Raw genomic sequence first — 18,208 nt, 5'->3', positions numbered from 1 at the left:
GCCGGGTTTTCTTTGTTTTGATATTGACACTTTCCATTCATCACCAGGAAAATGACCTCACAACAACCAGAAAGAAGGAATCACTCTTTAAAAAAAATACAAAAATGACAAATTATTTAAGAAACCAAGAGTCATTGTATCCTACAAAACAGACAAGGTCCACTCTACCCAAGTAATATTTCTTACAGATCTGCCAGACTTGTGATGACTTGATTGACCTCTGGCTTGTGTTTGCACCATCTAAGAAGGGGTTGGGCAAATAGTGGACAACCTCCTTAAGAAACATAATGAAACACTTGATACAAACCCAAAACAAGTCTCGATAAGCGTCTTTGTATAGGATTTGGGAAGGTCGGATGAGACACGATGCAGGTGACTTCTGTGATGTTGGATGTATTGTATGAGCTGAATACGGTCGTGGTTCCGTTAATTTCTATTTTGTTCCAAGTCTCTACTTTGTCTTCAGATTCTGGAGTCCATGAGATATTGGCCGCTGGATTCCCACCAATTGCGTGGCACTCCTGGTGACCATTTTCATCCACATTTATTGTTACAAAAGGTTCGGCTGAAAGTATAAATTAAAAAAATAAAAAAGAAGAATACTGATTGTTGCCGCTACAAAAGATAAAATCTAATCTGGACCCTAGTGAGCAGTCCCGAAGGCCAATCTGCCCCATTAGAAGAAAAGAGTCCAATGCATAGTAGCGCAAATGTGAATATCATGATAATTGCACACTAAGGCAGTAGGGGGCAGTCTTGGTACATATTTTGAATTTGGGTTCCATGAAGTTCAAGCTTCACATTTCTGAAAGTTTTACATCCTGAGATTCACTTTGCCTTTCATATGGTTACCTGACTCCTATTGAAGTGGCCTAGCAGATTTCGAGTATTATTCTCCAGAGCTGAACTCACAATTCTGCAGATATAAAGGCGTGATGAAGACGTCGGCACCTCCTGAATACTGACTGCAATGTCTTCATCTTACATTGTATGATATGTCATTATTAATGTGATACAAGTCTGATGTACTTGCTCCTTTGTACTGTGGATTGCAGTCAGTGTCAGACTGAAGAACATTTGGCCCCCCAGAGGATTTGATTCTGAGGGCCCACCTTCCTTCCCCACTCAATAGCCCCATAGCAGCTGCAATATTTGCACTATGAACTCTCCTGAAGGAGAAGGCAGGGCCCGCCGTAGGATTCTCCAGTTCTCTGGTGGGCCAGTCCAAGTCTGATTACAGCAGAGTCAAATGTAGTTGTTATTGAACACAACAACATTTGCAGAAACAATGGTTTATGGGGTTTTATTTTTATAGGAAAGTTGTGTCCTCAGACACCACTTGTAAAGCAAAAAAACAGACTGTACTTTAAGCTATTGTAAGATGGCCGCCTGTCATGATTCCCAATGGCAGGGACATGGGCAAAAACGGACTAGCTCTAGGAAGATGGTAACTCAGGTAACCGCGATGCTGAACCTAACACGCAAATAGAAATAGCCAGGGGGTGTGCCTACGTTATTCTCTAGACACCTCGCGCCAGCCGGAGAGCTAACTACCCCTAGAAGAGGAATGTAATAACGGTTAGGTAAGAGGAAAACACAAACGCAGTATGAATATAGTTTCAGCAAAGTGAGGCCCTCTGACTAGATAGATGAAAATACAAAAGAGGACTTCGCGGTTACCTCAAAACCCTAAGCAGCCATCCTGAAACTACCTTAACTCCGTTATCAACTCATGACACCGGAGTAGTAATTTCAGATCACTAGAGCTTCCAGCAGCACAAGAAATATAAATGCATGCTGGACAAAACAAACACAAAAAAAAAGCCAAAGATTCAACTTAGCTGAATTGCAGACTTGGAGCAGGTAGCAAGCAACAGAGATGCTCTGGTAACATTGATTGCCAGCACTAGAGTGACTGAGAAGCCAGACTAAATAGGAAACTCCCAATTTCCTGATGAAAACAGGTGCACTGGAAACTCAAGACCAAAGTCAACCAGTACCACCAGTAGCCACCAGAGGGAGCCCAAAAACAGAATTCACAACAGTACCCCCCTCTTAAGGAGGGGGCACCGAACCCTCATGAGAACCACCAGGGCGATCTGGATGCGCCCTATGAAAGGCGCGAACCAAATCAGAGGCATGAACATCAGAGGCAGTCACCCAAGAATTATCCTCCTGACCGTATCCCTTCCATTTAACCAGATATTGAAGTCTCCGTCTGGAAATACGAGAGTCCAAAATCTTCTCCACAACATACTCCAATTCACCCTCCACCAGCACAGGAGCAGGAGGCTCAACAGAAGGAACAACCGGTACCTCGTACCTCCGCAACAACGACCTATGGAAGACATTATGAATGGTGAAAGATGCTGGAAGGTCCAAATGAAAAGATACAGGATTAAGAATCTCCAAAATCTTATAAGGACCTATGAACCGAGGTTTGAACTTAGGAGAAGAGACCTTCATAGGAACAAAGCGAGAAGACAACCACACCAAGTCTCCAACACGGAGATGATGACCCACACGACGATGACGATTAGCAAACTGCTGAGTCTTCTCCTGAGACAACTTCAAATTGTCCACCACATGACTCCAAATCCGGTGCAGTCTATCCACCACAGAATCCACTCCAGGACAATCCGAAGACTCCACCTGACCAGACGAAAAACGAGGGTTAAACCCTGAATTGCAAAAGAAAGGAGAAACCAGAGTAGCAGAACTGGCCCGATTATTGAGGGCAAACTCTGCCAACGGCAAAAAGGCGACCCAATCATCCTGATCAGCAGACACAAAACACCTCAAATATGTCTCCAAGGTCTGATTAGTTCGCTCCGTCTGGCCATTAGTCTGAGGATGGAACGCAGATGAAAAAGACAAATCAATGCCCATCCTGGCACAGAACGCTCGCCAGAACCTAGACACAAATTGAGATCCTCTGTCAGACACGATGTTTTCCGGGATACCATGCAAGCGAACCACATTCTGAAAAAATAAAGGAACCAACTCCGATGAAGAAGGCAATTTGGACAAGGGTACCAAATGAACCATCTTAGAAAAACGGTCACACACCACCCAAATGACAGACATTTTCTGAGAAACCGGGAGATCCGAGATAAAGTCCATAGAGATGTGCGTCCACGGCCTCTTCGGAATAGGCAAGGACAACAACAATCCACTAGCCCGAGAACAGCAAGGCTTGGCCCGAGCACAAACATCACAAGACTGTACAAAGGTACGCACATCCCGAGACAGGGAAGGCCACCAGAAGGACCTGGCCACCAAATCTCTGGTACCAAAAATTCCAGGGTGGCCCGCCAACACAGAAGAATGAACCTCTGAGATGACTCTACTGGTCCACTCATCTGGAACAAACAATCTCCCAGATGGACAACGATCAGGCTTATCAGTCTGAAACTCCTGCAAAGCACGTCGCAAGTCTGGGGAGACAGCAGACAAAATCACTCCATCCTTAAGGATACCCGTAGGCTCAGAATCACCAGAGGAGTCAGGCTCAAAACTCCTAGAAAGAGCATCTGCCTTCACATTTTTCGAGCCCGGCAAGTATGAAACCACAAAATTAAACCGAGAGAAAAACAATGACCAGCGCGCCTGTCTAGGATTCAGACGCCTGGCGGACTCAAGGTAAATCAGATTCTTGTGATCAGTCAAGACCACCACCTGATGTCTAGCACCCTCAAGCCAATGACGCCACTCCTCAAATGCCCACTTCATAGCCAAGAGCTCCCGATTGCCGACATCATAATTTCGCTCGGCGGGCGAAAACTTTCGAGAGAAGAATGCACATGTTCTCATCACTGAGCAATCGGGACTTTTCTGCGACAAAACCGCCCCCGCTCCAATCTCGGAAGCATCAACCTCAACCTGAAAAGGGAGCGAAACATCAGGCTGGCGCAACACAGGGGCAGAGGAAAAGCGGCGCTTAAGCTCCCGAAAGGCCTCCACAGCCGCAGAGGACCAATTGGCAACATCAGCACCCTTCTTAGTCAAATCAGTAAGAGGTTTAGCAACACTTGAAAACCCAGTTATAAATCGACGATAGAAATTAGCAAAGCCCAAGAACTTCTGAAGACTCTTCAGGGAAGTAGGCTGCGTCCAATCACAAATAGCCCGAACCTTGACAGGATCCATCTCAACAGAAGAAGGGGAAAAAATATACCCCAAAAAGGAAATCTTCTGAACCCCAAAGATACACTTTGAGCCCTTTACAAACAGAGAATTGGACCGCAAAACCTGAGAAACCTTCCTAACCTGTTGAACATGCGACTCCCAGTCATCCGAAAAAATCAAAATATCATCCAAATACACAATCATAAATTTATCCAGGTATTTACGGAAAATATCGTGCATAAAGGACTGAAAGACTGAAGGAGCATTAGAAAGACCAAAAGGCATTACCAAATACTCAAAATGGCCCTCGGGCGTATTAAATGCAGTTTTCCACTCATCTCCCTGCTTAATCCGCACCAAATTATACGCACCCCGAAGATCAACCTTAGAGAACCACTTTGCCCCTTTAATACGAGCAAATAAATCAGTCAATAGTGGCAAAGGATACTGGTATTTGACTGTAATCTTATTCAACAGGCGATAATCAATACAGGGCCTCAGGGAGCCATCTTTTTTACCCACGAAAAAAAAACCTGCTCCTAAAGGGGATGAGGATGGACGGATATGTCCCTTTTCCAAGGACTCCTTAATATACTCTCGCATAGCAGCATGCTCAGGCACAGATAGATTGAACAAACGACCCTTAGGAAACTTGCTGCCCGGAATCAAGTCTATAGCACAATCGCAATCCTGGTGAGGGGGGAGAGAACTAAGTTTAGGCTCCTCAAAAACATCACAACAAATCAGACAGAAATGCCGGAATTTCAGAGGGAGTAGATGAAGCAATGGAAACCAAAGGTACTTCCCCATGAGCCCCCTGACATCCCCAACTTAACACAGACATTGTTTTCCAGTCGAGGACTGGATTATGAGTTTGCAACCATGGCAATCCAAGCACTAAGACATCATGCAAGTTATGCAACACAAGGAAGCGAATCACCTCCCGATGGTCAGGAGTCATACACATAGTCACTTGTGTCCAGAATTGTGGTTTATTCCTAGCCAAAGGTGTGGAGTCAATACCCTTCAGAGGAATAGGAACTTCCAAAGGCTCTAGGCTAAACCCACAACGTCTGGCAAAGGACCAATCCATAAGACTCAAGGAAGCGCCAGAATCCACATAGGCATCCACAGAAATAGTTGATAATGAACAGATCAAAGTTACAGACAAAATAAACTTAGACTGTAAGGTGCCAATTGCAAAATACTTATCAACCTTTTTTGTGCGTTTAGAGCATGCTGATATAACATGAGCAGAATCACCACAGTAGAAGCACAACCCATTTTTACGCCTATAATTCTGCCGTTCACTTCTGGACAGAATTCTATCACATTGCATAATCTCTGGTGCCTGCTCAGAAGACACCGCCAAATGGTGCACAGGTTTGCGCTCCCGTAAACGCCGATCAATCTGAATAGCCATAGTCATGGATTCATTCAGACCTGTGGGCGTAGGAAACCCCACCATGACATCTTTAACGGCGTCAGAGAGACCTTCTCTGAAATTCGCCGCCAGGGCGCACTCATTCCACTGAGTAAGCACAGACCATTTTCGAAATTTTTGACAATATATTTCAGCTTCATCATGCCCTTGAGAGAGGGCTATCAAGGCCTTTTCAGCCTGAATCTCCAAATTAGGTTCCTCATAGAGCAACCCCAGTGCCAGAAAAAACGCATCCACATTAAGCAGCGCAGGATCCCCTGGTGCCAATGCAAATGCCCAATTCTGGGGGTCACCCCGCAACAAGGAGATAACAATTTTAACCTGCTGAGCGGGGTCTCCAGCGGAGCGAGATCTCAGAGAAAGATACAATTTACAATTGTGCTTAAAATTCAAAAAGCGAGATCTATCTCCAGAAAATAACTCAGGTATAGGGATCTTGGGTTCAGACATAGGAGCATGTATAACATAGTCTTGGATATTTTGAACCTTAGAGGCAAGAGTATTAAGATTTGAAGCTAAACCCTGGATATCCATTTCTCAACAGCAGAGGTCTGAGCCATTCAGGGGTTAAGAGGAGAGGAAAAAAAAACAAAACAAAAAAAAAACAACCAGCAGATTGCAATTATGGCTAGACAGAACCTCTGAGTAAAAAAAATAAATATCAGAAACGTCTTTTTTTCTCTCCTTCTTTAGCCAATACCTTTAATACATTATGGCCGGCAATACTGTCATGATTCCCAATGGCAGGGACATGGGCAAAAACGGACTAGCTCTAGGAAGATGGTAACTCAGGTAACCGCGATGCTGAACCTAACACGCAAATAGAAATAGCCAGGGGGTGTGCCTACGTTGATCTCTAGACACCTCGCGCCAGCCGGAGAGCTAACTACCCCTAGAAGAGGAATACACAGACCTGGCTTGCCTCCAGGGAAACCCCAAAAGTTATAGTAGCCCCCCACATGTAATAACGGTTAGGTAAGAGGAAAACACAAACGCAGTATGAATATAGTTTCAGCAAAGTGAGGCCCTCTGACTAGATAGATGAAAATACAAAAGAGGACTTCGCGGTTACCTCAAAACCCTAAGCAGCCATCCTGAAACTACCTTAACTCCGTTATCAACTCATGACACCGGAGTAGTAATTTCAGATCACTAGAGCTTCCAGCAGCACAAGAAATATAAATGCATGCTGGACAAAACAAACACAAAAAAAAAGCCAAAGATTCAACTTAGCTGAATTGCAGACTTGGAGCAGGTAGCAAGCAACAGAGATGCTCTGGTAACATTGATTGCCAGCACTAGAGTGACTGAGAAGCCAGACTAAATAGGAAACTCCCAATTTCCTGATGAAAACAGGTGCACTGGAAACTCAAGACCAAAGTCAACCAGTACCACCAGTAGCCACCAGAGGGAGCCCAAAAACAGAATTCACAACAGCCGCCCGACGAGTCCTTGAGGAGATATATTTGTCATTGCAGCTGTTAGCTGCGGTGATGTGAGCTCAGTAGTATGCTCCAGCACGTATAGTGATGAGCGTTATTTGGCCTTTCCAGGACCGGGTTTTACGAGCGGTCATAAGAGATGGGTGGGAATGACCGCTCACATATCCCAACCCCAGGTGCGTGATTTGGCTAATAAAATCTAGGCCAAATGTCTCATTCAGTGTCTGTGACTGGAGGTGTGGAGACCTCCAGTGTGTGTTGCTATAGACACTGACCTGAGCGGGCGGACCCACAGGACTATATGGACTATTTATTTTTCTGTTTGCTTTTCACTTTGTGCCGTAAAAGGCTGTTCGATTGTTTTGGCTATTCCGAGCAGTTTATACAGTTTTAATAAACTTGCTTGGACATTTCAACAATTCCGCTTCCTGCGCCTACCTCAACTGCAGCCGAATGCGTACAGAGCTCTACAATTGGTGCTAGAAGCATGGGCACGAATCCCAAGAGGCAGTGTGGCTGCCAATACCGCATGTCCTGGGTGAAAGAGGCTGCAGGAGGGAAATCTGACAGCATGGAGGAGCTTGTAAAGCATTTGGTCCAGGTGCAACAACAGCAACAGCTTGCCAATCAACAGCAGCAATTGGAAGAGCAAGATGCGAATAAGCTGTCGGCACAGCAGCTACAACACCAGCAGCAGTGACAGCAGCAGGAGGTGCTAATGTGGCAGATGGAACTCCTCACAGAGGCGGTTCATGGGAGGCTTGCTGTCTCCTCCCCAACTCCAGGTGAAGCTAGTACACCAGAAAGACGGTAAGAAGAGCGTTGTAAAAGATGACCCTGGGGGATGACGTTGAGGTCTTCCTGATGGTTTTCGAGAGGGTGGCGGAATGGGAGAAACTGCCTCCGGAGCAGTGTATGGAGGTCCTGGCGCCATATTTAGCAGGTGACAACAAAAAGTGGGTGAGCGGGCACCGTCCATTTGAAATTAATTAAAGGGGATCACCATATGCATACTCTAAACAGTATACCACATAAGCAAACGTGTATGCACAAACTTGGGATCACCACACAGTAATTAGAAAAATATACACAATCTTTATTTAGAAACAGTCCACAAAAAACAATTTAAAAACATTTAAAAACCCACACCATCGTAGTGGGGTACTGAGTCCATAACAATAATTGACAAATGTCACAAAATAATTGTAAAACACACCACAGCCTAATATTTGATATAATATCAATGCACATAAACAGATCACATATATTGACCCATATACAAAGGTTGCATTGACAATCACACTGTGTACCAGTGTGATTGGCTGATATAAAAGAGCCTGCCAAAAAAACCTAATTTCCTAGCTATGAACCCTTTGGTTCCCAAAGTGGGGCTGACACCCAAAAGAGGGGAGATAGAGCCACACTTTTGATCAGGATCATTTGGATGTTTTGGGTTGTCATTATGATTTAAAAAGGGAAAACACAGTAGTCTGACAATACATGGTTTCACCCAACCACTAACCATGAGAGGATAAAAAGTATTGGTGTTATCATTCATATTCTCTGAAAAAAAGGCCAAGAAAGCAAAACTTCTGTCAGGGTGTGTAAACTTTTGAGCACAACTGTATGTCATAAGCAGTTGAATAAAATGACAAGCTGATATCTGCAATATGATGTCTTATCACAGAGAAATCTACTTTTTTCTTAATATGTAAATGAGCTGTTAAGATCTATGGGCTGGACATACTTTAGATCTCTTTGAGGGTCTGCCTCTGGGGCTTATTACAAATGAAAGGGGGCGTTACCCATGTGAGACATGTAATGACTGACAGTCTGCTCTCCCGGTCTACAAGTCTCACAGTGGTAACTTTTATTTATAATAATCTCTGGAGGCAGATTCTTAGAGAGATCTATGTCCTGCCCATAGATCTTAATAGCTTATTTACATATAACAACAACAAAGATTTCTCTGGAATAGGAAATCAGGTAGCAGATATCAAGGTATCATTTTATTCAGCACCCTAGGACCTCATGCCCATATAGACGGCTTAGGAGGGTTAATCCTAATGACAGATCCCTTTAAGGATAGGTCAGCAATATTAAACTACTGGGGGTCCGACACTCGGCACATCCACCAATCATCTATTACCAGTTCCAGCAGCGGTTGGATGTTAATGGTCCACAGAACACAACATCACAACTCCTTCCACTGCCTAAAAGCCACTTCCGAGTACTGTAGGTCAGCTCCTATTCAATTAATAGTACTTGGCAGAGGCCACGAAAATTGTCCTGTTCTTCTCCGGACAATGTTTACACCCAGGTACAGGATATGGTAACAGATGTCAGACTCCAACCGATTTATATTGATATCATAGTCCAATAATGGGTCATTCACATAATATAGCAAAATCGATATAACTAACACTAGCTACGAAGTTCATTGGCCCAACTCAACAGTACAATTCAAGGATTGGCTTTTTGTAAAGGTTGTTTCAATTTTTCTTGATTCAGCCTCCTTACAATCTAATTTAATTAGTAGATTATCTTGTGCTGAGTTCAGAATGGACGTATTCTCTTACCTAGTACCTGCAAAACAATCGAGTGGAAAAAGTTTCCCGATCCATTGGCAATATCGCATGTATAATTTCCATCATCGATGGCCATGCTATTGGGTATTCTCAGAGATGTTTGGTTCTTATCTACATCCAGATGCATTCGACTGCTGCAGTTTCCTTTGGGATCATGTCCAATAGTTGACAGGTAACAATAAGGCTGATTAAGAAAATGCACCTTCCAGGTGATCATGGTGAAGTTTTTTATTGAGTGGATACAGTGCAGGACAGCCTCATCTCCAACATGAACCCTCAAGAAATCTGAAAAAAAAGAAAGGTGATAAGTTCCAAATTTGATTGGAAATAAACTGGACTCAGAAACTCCCCTGTGTCCACGATATCAACGTGTTTCTGGTGACCAAGCACCCTTAATCATGATTAAGGGTGCTTGGTCACCAGAAACGCGTTGATATCGTTTTTATCTTTGTTGCTGCTGATGTTTTATCCTCCACTGAACATGATTTGAAGTGAATAAAGAAAGGTTTTTTTTCACTACCTCGTTGAGCTGGATCTCCTATTTTTTCTTGGAATAGAAAAGGGACACAAAATGTTCCCACAAAGCTGGGAGCTACAATTGTCCACAATGTCTTGTGCTGAAGTATTAAGATTTCCCTTTACTGGAACTAAGGGGCCGAGGCTGTCCCCTGATAACAAGCCCATAGCATTATCGTTCATCAAACTGTACAGCTGGCACAATGCAGTCAGGTGGGCAACGTTCTCTTGATATTAACCAAACCCAGACTCTTCCATCAGGAAGTTTGGACTTTGCATCCCACTTGGTTAGAAGCCTTTCAGTATTTATTTCAAGTGGAAGTCTGCTCTAATGAAATAGTTAAAGCTGCAGATTATCAGGTCACATACAAACACCAAGATCCAAGTATTAATACAAGTGTGGGTAGAAAGTATGATTTTTTTATCATGGGCAGTGAATTTATTAATAAAGAGTTGCTTAGTCGACAACCTTTTTAAGTGGAATCTGTGCTGTAGAACCCCGATATACTTGCTGCGCTAATAACCTAAGACATAGCCAATGATTGAAGACCAATAAAGCTGGTCTCGTTAGATGTCACAGTCAATAACAATCAATGCACCTAAGGTCATTCTGTCAACTCATTGCCTTTCCTCAACATGCTTTACTATGACAGTCGTAGATCTGAAGAAAGACGCTCTGGTCTACCATAAGCATATTAAGCTGGGGCTCCACATAACAATCAACAAGCAGCACACTGTTGTGTTGCCAATGATTTTCCGATGTGTCATTAGAATATATGCTTATTGTTAATAGCCACATGGTTTTGTGGTTTCTCAAAATGACTTTCTGATCAACAACCATGTGACCAGATCTGTCCATCAGCCTCCTCCAATTGAACGACAGCATTTCCATCTGCAATGTTTTTCCATTGTTGGAGGATGATGGATAGGTTTTGTCACATGGTCATCCATTAGCAACCATTTTGAAATTAGAAGAGTTTATATTATATATCTAATTAATAATGTCCCGATACATTTGTTAAAATAAAGACAGTATGGACAAGGGTTCCTATGTTTAGTGGAGTCTAGAGAGATATTTGTTCCTGGACAATTCTTTGGCCAACAGCTATCTCATGTGTATGGCAGCAGGTAGATGAAAACCTCTTTGTACTTTTGTCTAGATATCGTGAAGATAACTATAGGCACAGGTGAGTGATGAGTTCATGTGTCAGTACTGCCAGGGGAAATTAGAGCACATAAGACTGCAGTTACAAAGAAATTTGCTAAAAGATCCTGAGACATGAGTGTTGTGGGGAAAGTTAACCCAAGATAGAGGAACATACCAAGAATATTACTAGCCATTAGGATGAGTCTAAAGAAACTGCTTGAAGGTCTGTGATAAACAACTGGAAGAGATATTGAAGGAGATTGAGGCTTAACAAATTGATTAATCCTATAATCCAAAATTAAATTGGCAATAGCACTTCGTTCATAAATGCTTACATACGATACCTAATGAGGTATGAAGTGACACAAAGGGTATGAACAGAATGTAATCTTTATTGACATAATGTTAAAAATATTCTAAAGTTTAAAAGACAGAGAGATGGAACAAATGAGACCTCCAAAAAATCAGGGTGTGGCACAACACAAGAAAAAAATGGTATTTTTCGTAATCTATCTGCACATGGAAAATATTTTTGTAATTTATCTGTACATAGAAAATGTCGTCATGAAATAGGTATATGGACTTATATAAAAACGGGTGGACGCACAGGTGTCTCGTGTTTTCCCTATATAGTCCTTATGAATTCTAAGGTGAAAAGCTGTGCGGCGTGTGCAGAGAGTAGTGTCACATCCTGCGCCCCCCGACGAGCGCCGTTTCGCGTTACCACTTCTTCATAGAGGGGGCGTGATGGAGACTAGGCTGTAGGAAAGGTCAATTTATCCTGAATGTGAGCGTGACATAAATTGGGGGGTGGAGTGGTGGGCGGGGTAAAGGAGTGGTAAGGATGTATTGTGGCGCATGAAGATGGTCAGATACTCCCATCGCAAAAGGGACTTCCGGTCCTGCGCCTGATGACACGCGGTGGAACGCACCACGCCTCATGGGACTGGCGCTGATCGGAAGTCAGGGCGAGACATTAGACCGGCGCACGCGTGCCATCCAATGAGGGGAGGGGAAGGAATACCCGTATGTGTGACCGCGGAGGTAATACCGTCCCCTCCCCTAATCCCAATCTGAATGCCCAAAAGATAATGAACGAGAGAAAACAGGAAGGAGAAGAAGGAGCGAAAAGGGGGCGGAACGGGGACAAAACAGAAGGTGATTATGATAGTATACCGCAACGGCTGGAGATTATGCATAATATGTGCCCTAGGTGACAAAGGACCAATAAATAAGTGCGTGCCTAAAAGGAATAATAGGAATGAACGTGACTTAGTACAAATGTAAGCAGAACGGTACTGCAGAAAACTGCGCTGAAGTATTGCTCCGGACTGAGAAGGTGTATGTATTCTAAAAAAAGGAGAAAGGGAAAGAAAGGGGCAGAATATTGGGCAAGTGCCCCGGACAGGGACTGAACATTTTAGACTCTATATGTGTCAGAAGCAGATAATAATATAACAGTATAAGCAGGACTCAGTGCAATTGTACAAAATATATCTATTAATAGTAATTGCACCAATGCTAATTACCGTAGTAATGGCACATAGATATTGCAGTAAGCAGAATATTATGAAGTAAGCAAGACATTATGCAAATATCTAAGACAAGAAAACTCATAATATGTGCCCTAGGGGAATGGGGATCCATGAATATATTATGGATCTGACGTAAATGACAAAATAAGCAGAACTTTAGTGCAGCTATAAGAATGGCTGCACAACACAAGATCGCACTTATGTGATGCCCTGAATAGAAAAGTGCAAAAGGAAAAAGGAGGGCAGAATATTCTGCAAATACCTAGAGCAGGGACTGCGCATTTTACACTGTATATAGCAATGTGAACAGGACCAAGTGCAGATTATACAACATGAGCGCACGGTAGCTAGTTATAAATACTTATGGACATTGCCCTAAATATAAGGGGACTAAAGGGATGTGTGCCTATAAAAAAGGGGAAAGGTGGACCAAGGAATGTGGTGCAAAGTACATGGACACAGGAAATAACTGTCATAGACTCCAGTGAGATCGTAATGAAGGTGCCATAGTGTATTAACGATAAAGAGTGAGAGAAGTTGGGGAGGGTAAAAATGGGAAAAGTGAAAAATACAAATCCTACAAATAGATCACATTCATGTTGCCAACCCTTATTAAAATCCAACATTATACGGTAATAACATTACATCTAGAAGAATTGTCCATCAGAGTCCCTTGTGCAGCCAAATGTCCCTCTCATTTCTCTGTTTTCCATGTTCAGTTTCTCCATTGAAGCTAAGGGAGGGACCATCCATAACGAACGGCAAATCTGCGCCAAATCAGAAGACGCGAAAACGAATATCTACACAACTCCTCCAAAGGAGAAAAGACCAAAAAAAAAACCACATAGAATACCTAAAGGTAAGTAAAAGAATAGATGTTAGAAATGAAATACTGTTAAATTATAAATATATGAACAAGGGGAAAAGGGAATAAAAAAGCTTTTCACCTTTGAGTTCAGGTCACACCGTCTGCTCCTTTACCAGCTTTATTACATAACATTCAGCTTTGGGCCCGCTGCACTCACTCCACTATCTACATGTTAGATCGCCATCTAGTGGCCCCTTTTAATATTACATCATTGTGGAGTTTTTTGAAGGTTGCCTTAGGGTATGACTCCACGGTACGGATGGCCGGCGGTATCGCCGCAGCGGCGAAGCCGCTCGGCGCTAAGCCCCGCCCCCTTAATGGGACGCGATCATGCCGGATGTGTTAACTCTTCACATCCGGGATGATCGCTCTCTCCCATAGCGCCCTGTGATATGCCTTGCGGGGACGCTGCGTTCCCGCAAGGTGTACGGGCATGCTGCGATCTGAAAAGACGCGCAGCATGTCCGTAGTCGCAGGGCCGCCGCGTGCGGGTTTCCACGCATAGTGGAGATGGGATTTCATAAAATCCCCTCCACTATGCTGGAACATCTGGACGCTGCTTGTTTGACGCTGCAGCGCTGCGCAGCGTCAAACAAGCAGCGTTTCCTGAACGTGGAAACATACCCTAATAGTAGAGATTGTCTCCTTTGGGCTGGATTGTAGCAATTTATATCTAAACTGAAACCTGTCGCAAGGTTATTAGCAGTGCGCCCCTTTTTTTCTGTTCTATGTTTTCTTTTTGGTAAGGACTATAGAGGGAAAATACGAGACGCCTGTGCGTCCCCCCGTTTTTATATAAGTCCATATACCTATTTCATGACGACATTTTCTGTGTACAGATAAATTAAAAAAATATTTTCCATGTGCAGATAGATTACAAAAAACACCATTTTTTCTTGTGTTGTGCCACACCCTGATTTTTTGGAGGTCTCATTTGTTCCATCTCTCTCTCAATATTTTTAACATTATGTCAATAAAGATTAAATTCTATTCATGTGTCACTTCATACCTCATTAGGTATCATATGTAAGCATTAACAAATTGATCGTCAATCCATGATCATCAAGATAATGGTAAACCCTCGATCTCAAGGCAAATCAGAGATGAAATCAATGGAAATTCTAGTTTAGGGTCGAGGACAGAGAGCAAGCGGCTGCTGAAGACTTGAACATGCTGAAGTGTTTTATCTGAGCCACATCTTAGACATAGAAAAAAGCCCTGATTCAGCAACCAATTTTTCACACATTTTCTAGTGTAAAACTGCTTGGAATGTCCGTATTTGCACAACTCGTAGTTTCTACTTTTGGTCTATTTACACCGGTCACAGTCAGCTTTGCCAACTTTTTGAAAAGTGGATGGACCTCAGCTGGGATGAGGCATGGCCAAGTGCCCCAAACAAAGTAATCAAAATTTATGCAACAAAAATAACATAAATGACAACAGAAATGTATTCCCATCCAAGTGGAGTACATTTCTTGTAGCGGTTCCTTCCATTTAAGAGATATGCCCAATTATTCCAGGGCATACTTCAACAAGATGGAGTACAAAGCACTAGGGTTGAGCAAAACGGATCGTTCATTTTCAAAAGTCGCTGACTTTTGGCAAAGTCGGGTTTCATGAAACCCGACCCGACTCCAGCGTGGGATCGGCCACGTGGTCGGCGATCTTGGCGCCAAAGTCGCGTTTTGTATGACGCCTTCCCCGCCATTTTTTCAGCCAATTAAGGAGTGTGGGCAGCGTAATGACATAGGTTCCGGCCCGGTTTCTGCGGCGTCATAGAGCCATATTACCGTTTGGGCTGCAGTGATTTCCGCAGTCAAACACAACATATGCTTTGCACGGAGGAGAGAGAGAGAGAGAGAATCCACATTGACTTGCATTGGCTTTCGTGTTCCGGTCCGGAACCCGACTTTACAGTAGAATCGGCCGATTTCACGCGATCCGACTTTCGAGAAGGTCGGGTTTCACAAAACCCAACTCGATCCTAAAGAAGCAAAAGTCGCTCAACCCTACAAAGCACCAGTCTTGATGAGTCAAAGTAAACCATTTTTTTTTCACTTTACCACCAAAAGTAGCAGGATAGATGTTTGCAGATTTTCATGACTTCAAGGAGACAAGACATGAGGGAAGAATTAGCCCACGACTGGCATGAAGCAAGAATTACATAAAATCATCCTCTTGGAGGACTTACCATATAAAGCATGGTTACAGAAGGAATGCATGTGGAGACATTAATGTGCATCAGATCTACAGAAAATCAGTTGGACAGATCAAAGTATCAGAAGAATGGGTTTGTTCTGCAATTTTTATCAGATGAAAATTAAGAAAAAAAAATCAAATTGTGAAAAGTCCCATTCCAAAATTAAGAGAAAGGTCTGACCGGAGGCATTCCAAGTTATTTTCGCCACTAAAAATGTTATCTTTTTGAGAGACATGTTTTTATTCCTTTAGATGTGATTGCCTCCTAGCTAGTGATGAGCGAGTATATTCATTGCTCGGGTTTTCCTGAGCACACTCGGGTGGTCTCCGAGTATTTGTTAGTCCTCAGAGATGAAGTTTTCGTCGCCGTAGCTGCATGATTTACGGCTGCTACACAGCTTGAATGTGGGCCTAGCAACCAGGCAACCCCCACATGTACTCAGGCTGGCTAGCAGATGTAAATCATGCAGCTGAGTCAACAAAAACTAAAATTCCGAGCAGTCACAAATACTCGGAGACACACAAGCGTGCTCAGGAAAATCCGAGCAACGAGTATACTCGCTCACCACTACTCCTAGCAGTTCTCCTTCTTAGCTATTTTTCTTAGTTGGCCAAATTTTTCTAAAGAATAAACCACACAAAGTAAACTTGTTCTTCAAAATCTGTTGAGTGAGAACAGCTCCAACCCTTGTCGAGGAGGCATCAACTTCTAGATAAAGTGGTTCATGACGTTCCTTGAGACAGAGTACTGGGGCTGCATATAAATATGACTTGAGATTAGGTTTAAACATCTGAAATTACTCAATCTCAAGAATTTTTTGATCCCCAAGTGGAAGAAAAGAGATGGAACTTCACCTTGGAACATTTATCAATAGTAATCCGAGGAACACAAAGTCTTGTGTCTCAAACACACATTTCTCTAATTTGGAATAAGGAGGATTTATTCAAAGTTGTAAAACTTTACAAACATTCAACCAATGAGTCTTCCAATTTTTTGGAGAAAATGGGAATATCATTAGAGTACATGAATACATGTAGATACAGAATGTCCCGGAATATATCATCGATGAACCGGTAAAGCCAAATGGATCACAAGTAGTGTTGAGCGATACCTTCCGATATCCAGAAGTATCGGTATCGGATTGGTTCGGCCGATATCCAAAAAATATCGGATATCGCCGATACCGATACCCAATACCAATGCAAGTCAATGGGACACAAATATCACAATGCAAATAAGCCCTTTCTGTCCTTCTACATCCTGTTCCAGAGGGGGAAAGAGTGTGGGCGGTGCGTGGGCGGACACTATGCGTGGCTGTGTGTGCAGGCGGGGTCTGTGCGGGCCTGCCGGAGATCTGTATGGGCCTCTCGGGGCTCTGTGCGGGCTGCTGGGGCTCTATGCGGGCTGCCGGGGCTCTGTGCGGGCTGCCAGGCCTCTGTGCGGGCTGCCGGGGCTCTGTGCGGGCCTGCCGGGGCTCTGTGCGGGCTGCTGGGGGCTCTGTGCGGGCTGCTGGGGGCTCTGTGCGGGCTGCTGGGGGCTCTGTGCGGGCTGCCGGGGCTCTGTACAGCCTGCCGGGGGTTGTGTGCAGGCTGCCGGGGCTCTGTGTGGGGTGCCGGGTCTCTGCGCGGGGTGCTGGGGGCTCTGTGCGGGCTGCCGGGGGCTCTGTGCGGGCTGCCGGGGGCTCTGTGTGTTCTGCCGGGGGCTCTGTGTGGGCTGCCGGGGCTCTGTGCGGGCTGCCGGGGCTCTGTGTGTGTGTGCAGGCATCGTCCGATGGGACAGTGATTGACACATTAGCCAATGATGGGACAGTAGTAGTCCCATCATCCGGCTAATGTGTTGAATGTAAAAAAAAAAAAAACAACATACATACTACATACATGCTACATACATGCTACATACATGCTGCATACATACTACATACATACAACATACATACTACATATATGCTACATACATACTGCATACATACTACATGCTACATACATGCTATATACATACTACATACATACTACATACTACATACATGCTACATACATACTACATACATACATACTACATACATTACATACATACTACATACATTACATACATACTACATACATACTACATACATTAAATACCTACTACATACATACTACATACAATACATTCATACATTACATACAATACATACATACAGACATACAGTACATTAAACATAGAGTACATACTCACCATTACTTGTCACTTTGTTCCCCGAAGCCAGTGTCATCTGTAAAATAGATTAAAATAACAAACAACCAATATGCTCTCTGTCCGCAGTAATCCACGAGTGTCGCACGACGATCTCCTGTGGAGAAC

General features: G+C 43.6%; 1 protein-coding gene across 4 annotated transcripts in view; it reads right to left on the bottom strand.

The window, feature by feature from the left end:
• Window positions 1–18,208, bottom strand: part of LOC143817906 (cell surface glycoprotein CD200 receptor 1-like) — a 55,358-nt gene that overhangs the window by 12,904 nt on the left and 24,246 nt on the right. For 3 of the 4 annotated variants that reach the window (XM_077299375.1, XM_077299378.1, XM_077299376.1), the window contains exons 2-3: window positions 9,594–9,887; window positions 308–565 (exon numbers count right to left, since the gene is read on the bottom strand). In XM_077299375.1, the coding sequence (XP_077155490.1) occupies window positions 308–565; window positions 9,594–9,887 (552 nt within the window). Of the gene's footprint in view, window positions 1–307; window positions 566–9,593; window positions 9,888–13,445; window positions 13,647–18,208 lie in introns of those variants that run through there. The other variant, XM_077299377.1, reaches the window with a different exon arrangement.

The sequence above is a fragment of the Ranitomeya variabilis genome, chromosome 3 (assembly GCF_051348905.1).
Source record: "Ranitomeya variabilis isolate aRanVar5 chromosome 3, aRanVar5.hap1, whole genome shotgun sequence".
NCBI classification, from domain to species: domain Eukaryota; kingdom Metazoa; phylum Chordata; class Amphibia; order Anura; family Dendrobatidae; genus Ranitomeya; species Ranitomeya variabilis.
Note: the sequence above shows the minus strand (reverse complement) of the source record. Positions and strands in the feature narration are given on the sequence as shown.